Raw genomic sequence first — 2866 nt, 5'->3', positions numbered from 1 at the left:
TATTGGTCGGAGTTTGCCGAAAATAATTTCCTTCGAAAAAGACGGATCAATGAGTATAATGCCATTTACCTTGACATCTTTTAGGTGTCCTTCTTTGAAGATGCTATTCCCGGTGAATATAAAGTCTGGTATTTAAGTGTCGTGTTTACAACTGACATCGATTTTTCATGATAGAAAAAATCTGCGATGGAATTGTAGCTTTAGTTACAATGAAATTATCAAATACAATAGTGACATGATTGACAACTTACTGTAAAGTACAGGTAATACAATTATAATTATCATGTCGCCAGATGAATTTGATGATGGTGCTTAGCTAATCCGCCATGTGCCTTACTATTCATTGATGGCATTCCTTCATGTACAGAAACGTTCAGCTTATGTTGGTGAGGAACCGAGTTCTCATAAAGATACAATGATGGACATGAAATGGTTTTGGTTCATTCAGTATAAAACATGACTCAAATTTGTACATGACCTTGAGAGTAAAATGGTACAAGGTGCCATACTATATTTGATCAGTCTCTATAAGTATATCTGATTCAACCATGATGAATATGAGTACGAATAATTGCTACACAAACGGAAGTCGAATGCCCGTTTCCGGAAACGAGACAGAAACTATTCGAGGATACAGCATTCCTCATATAATAATGGCGTCGATTCTAGTTGCTATCATAATGTTTGTCATCGTCTTTGGGAATTTATTGGTAGTTATTGCCATAGCAACCGACAAGAATTTAAAATCCACACAACACTGGTTTATAGCTTCCCTTGCTATAGCTGATTTTTTACTCGGACTTGTGATAATGCCCTTTTCACTTGCTAACGAATTGATGGGCTACTGGTACTTCGGATACGTTTGGTGTGATCTCTGGAAAGCCATCGATGTGCTTTTGTGTACGGCGTCCATATTAAGTATTTGCCTTGTCAGTCTGGATCGGTATTGGTCCATTATAAAGCCCGTGGAGTATTCAGGACAAAGAACTCCAACGAGAGCTGCCTTAATGATTGCTGCTGTTTGGATTCTCTCGGCTGTCATCTGTGTACCGCCCCTGATTGGTTGGAAGAATCCACTTCCGGAGGCGGATTATCCACTTTGCCTTTTAAGTGCCGATATTGGGTATGTGTTGTATTCTACCATGGGATCGTTTTATATTCCATGTGTGATAATGGTATTTGTTTACGGAAAGATCTTCATTGCCGCTCGAAGGAGAGCTAGGCGAAACATGGGAAAAAACGCAAACTGCTCAAATCTAAATGAGATTGAAATAACAAAATCTGCTACAAGTTCAAGTAAAGGATTGCAAAATGGAAGGAGAATGTCTTGTGAAAATGTAATGGAAAATAAAAATTATGTGGAGAGCATGGCGAGATCTACTGAAATAACTGCTGTTGTTTCATCAAAAACTGATCCATCTAACATAAACGAGAAATCAAACTTAATTCTGACAGAGTCAGATGACACAGATACAGTTATCAAATCTAAACTAGGTTCCGATACAGACACCACCACAATAAAAAGCGACAAACTTATTAATAACAATAAGCATCCGAATGAAAATGTGAATGGGTCGTCTGCAGATGGAACGGAACATTACATGGAAGGATCAATCTCGAGGCCCAGAGATGAAGACAGACCCAAAATAGATGCTTCGGACGAGAACATTGTCAATGAACTCGACTGTACGGATACAATGGAGAAGATTCTACGACCGTCATTGGATCATCAATCAAATCATCATAAAGAGATTCTAAGCATGCATAGACTGAGCATGGAATTGACCAACAAACGCCCACGCCACTCTTCGGCCAAATCAATAAAAGGCTGGCGGACAGCATCATTAAGAGAGCACGAGCGTCAGAGAAGGAAACTTGCCAAAGCACGGGAGAGACGTGCGACGTTAGTACTTGGGCTCATTATGGTTGCCTTTATATTATGCTGGTTCCCATTTTTTACTCTGTACATAATTACGTCTTTGTGCCGTTGTGTTGGAGACATTGTGTTTGCAGTAGTGTTTTGGGCTGGTTATTGTAACTCGGCATTGAACCCTATCATATACACGGTATTTAATAGAGATTTTAGGCATGCTTTTCACAGAATTCTGTTTGTAAAACTCAGACATAGGCCATGCCGATGAGCATCAGCGAACTTTTTATATGTCGGTATCAACAACTTTTGTGATACTGTTAAAATGGATTTACAGCCGGGAACAACGGATGTAATTTCCAAAGATGACATTGGTTATTACAGTGATTAAAAGTTAAAACGAACCATTTTAAACAATACTTCCGCTGCTTTTAAAGGCATGAGTCAATTGATTTCAATTTTGTCCCGAAAGATCCGAAAAGGAGATTGGTGACGATGACTATTTTCTATGATGTCACAATGTAATTCCCTATTGAATGGCACATACAATAATCACTGCATTAGTTAGGAACCAAAGAGAAAATAATTGGTCTTCGTTTATTTGTATGATTTTACAAGCAGGACCCGAACTTGATTATATTGGGGAGCGCGGAGAAGAGTTTATTGATTTGTCGACCTGCAAAGGCGCATTGTTATTATTGCTGATTTATCACGTAAACAGACACGTGCATCATAAAGAATAAGGTACAGTCTAGACATGTAATGTTTCCATAATATGAGATTATGTATGAATCTTCTTCTAAAATAAATTCTTGTCTAATCCATACAATCAGTTTTGACAGACTCTGTTTAATATTTTGTCATTATTAGGCCTTAAATGTCTTAGTGAAGTCCGGTCTTTGGCCAGTTGTAGTACTACTACACTGATTAAGTTCCTTATGGATTTCCATAGAATGAAATGACTAAAACGTTTCTTTCCTGGAAATGACCAAATCA

At 38.1% G+C, this 2866-nt stretch overlaps 1 protein-coding gene across 1 annotated transcript; it reads left to right on the top strand.

The window, feature by feature from the left end:
* Positions 1–548: 548 nt before the first annotated feature.
* On the top strand, positions 549–2523 carry LOC149795657 (alpha-2C adrenergic receptor-like). The gene is made up of 2 exons (XM_089964119.1): positions 549–1296; positions 1477–2523. Exons 1-2 carry the CDS (start codon positions 549–551, stop codon positions 2139–2141), a joined length of 1413 nt encoding a protein of 470 aa, XP_089820245.1. The 3' UTR covers positions 2142–2523.
* The last annotated feature ends 343 nt before the right edge of the window (positions 2524–2866 follow it).

The sequence above is a fragment of the Sinohyriopsis cumingii genome, chromosome 7, assembly GCF_028554795.1.
Source record: "Sinohyriopsis cumingii isolate HCF-2022 chromosome 7, ASM2855479v2, whole genome shotgun sequence".
Lineage (NCBI taxonomy): Eukaryota > Metazoa > Mollusca > Bivalvia > Unionida > Unionidae > Sinohyriopsis > Sinohyriopsis cumingii.
The sequence above is the reverse complement of the archived record's forward strand: the minus strand, read 5'-3'. Positions and strand labels throughout refer to the sequence as shown.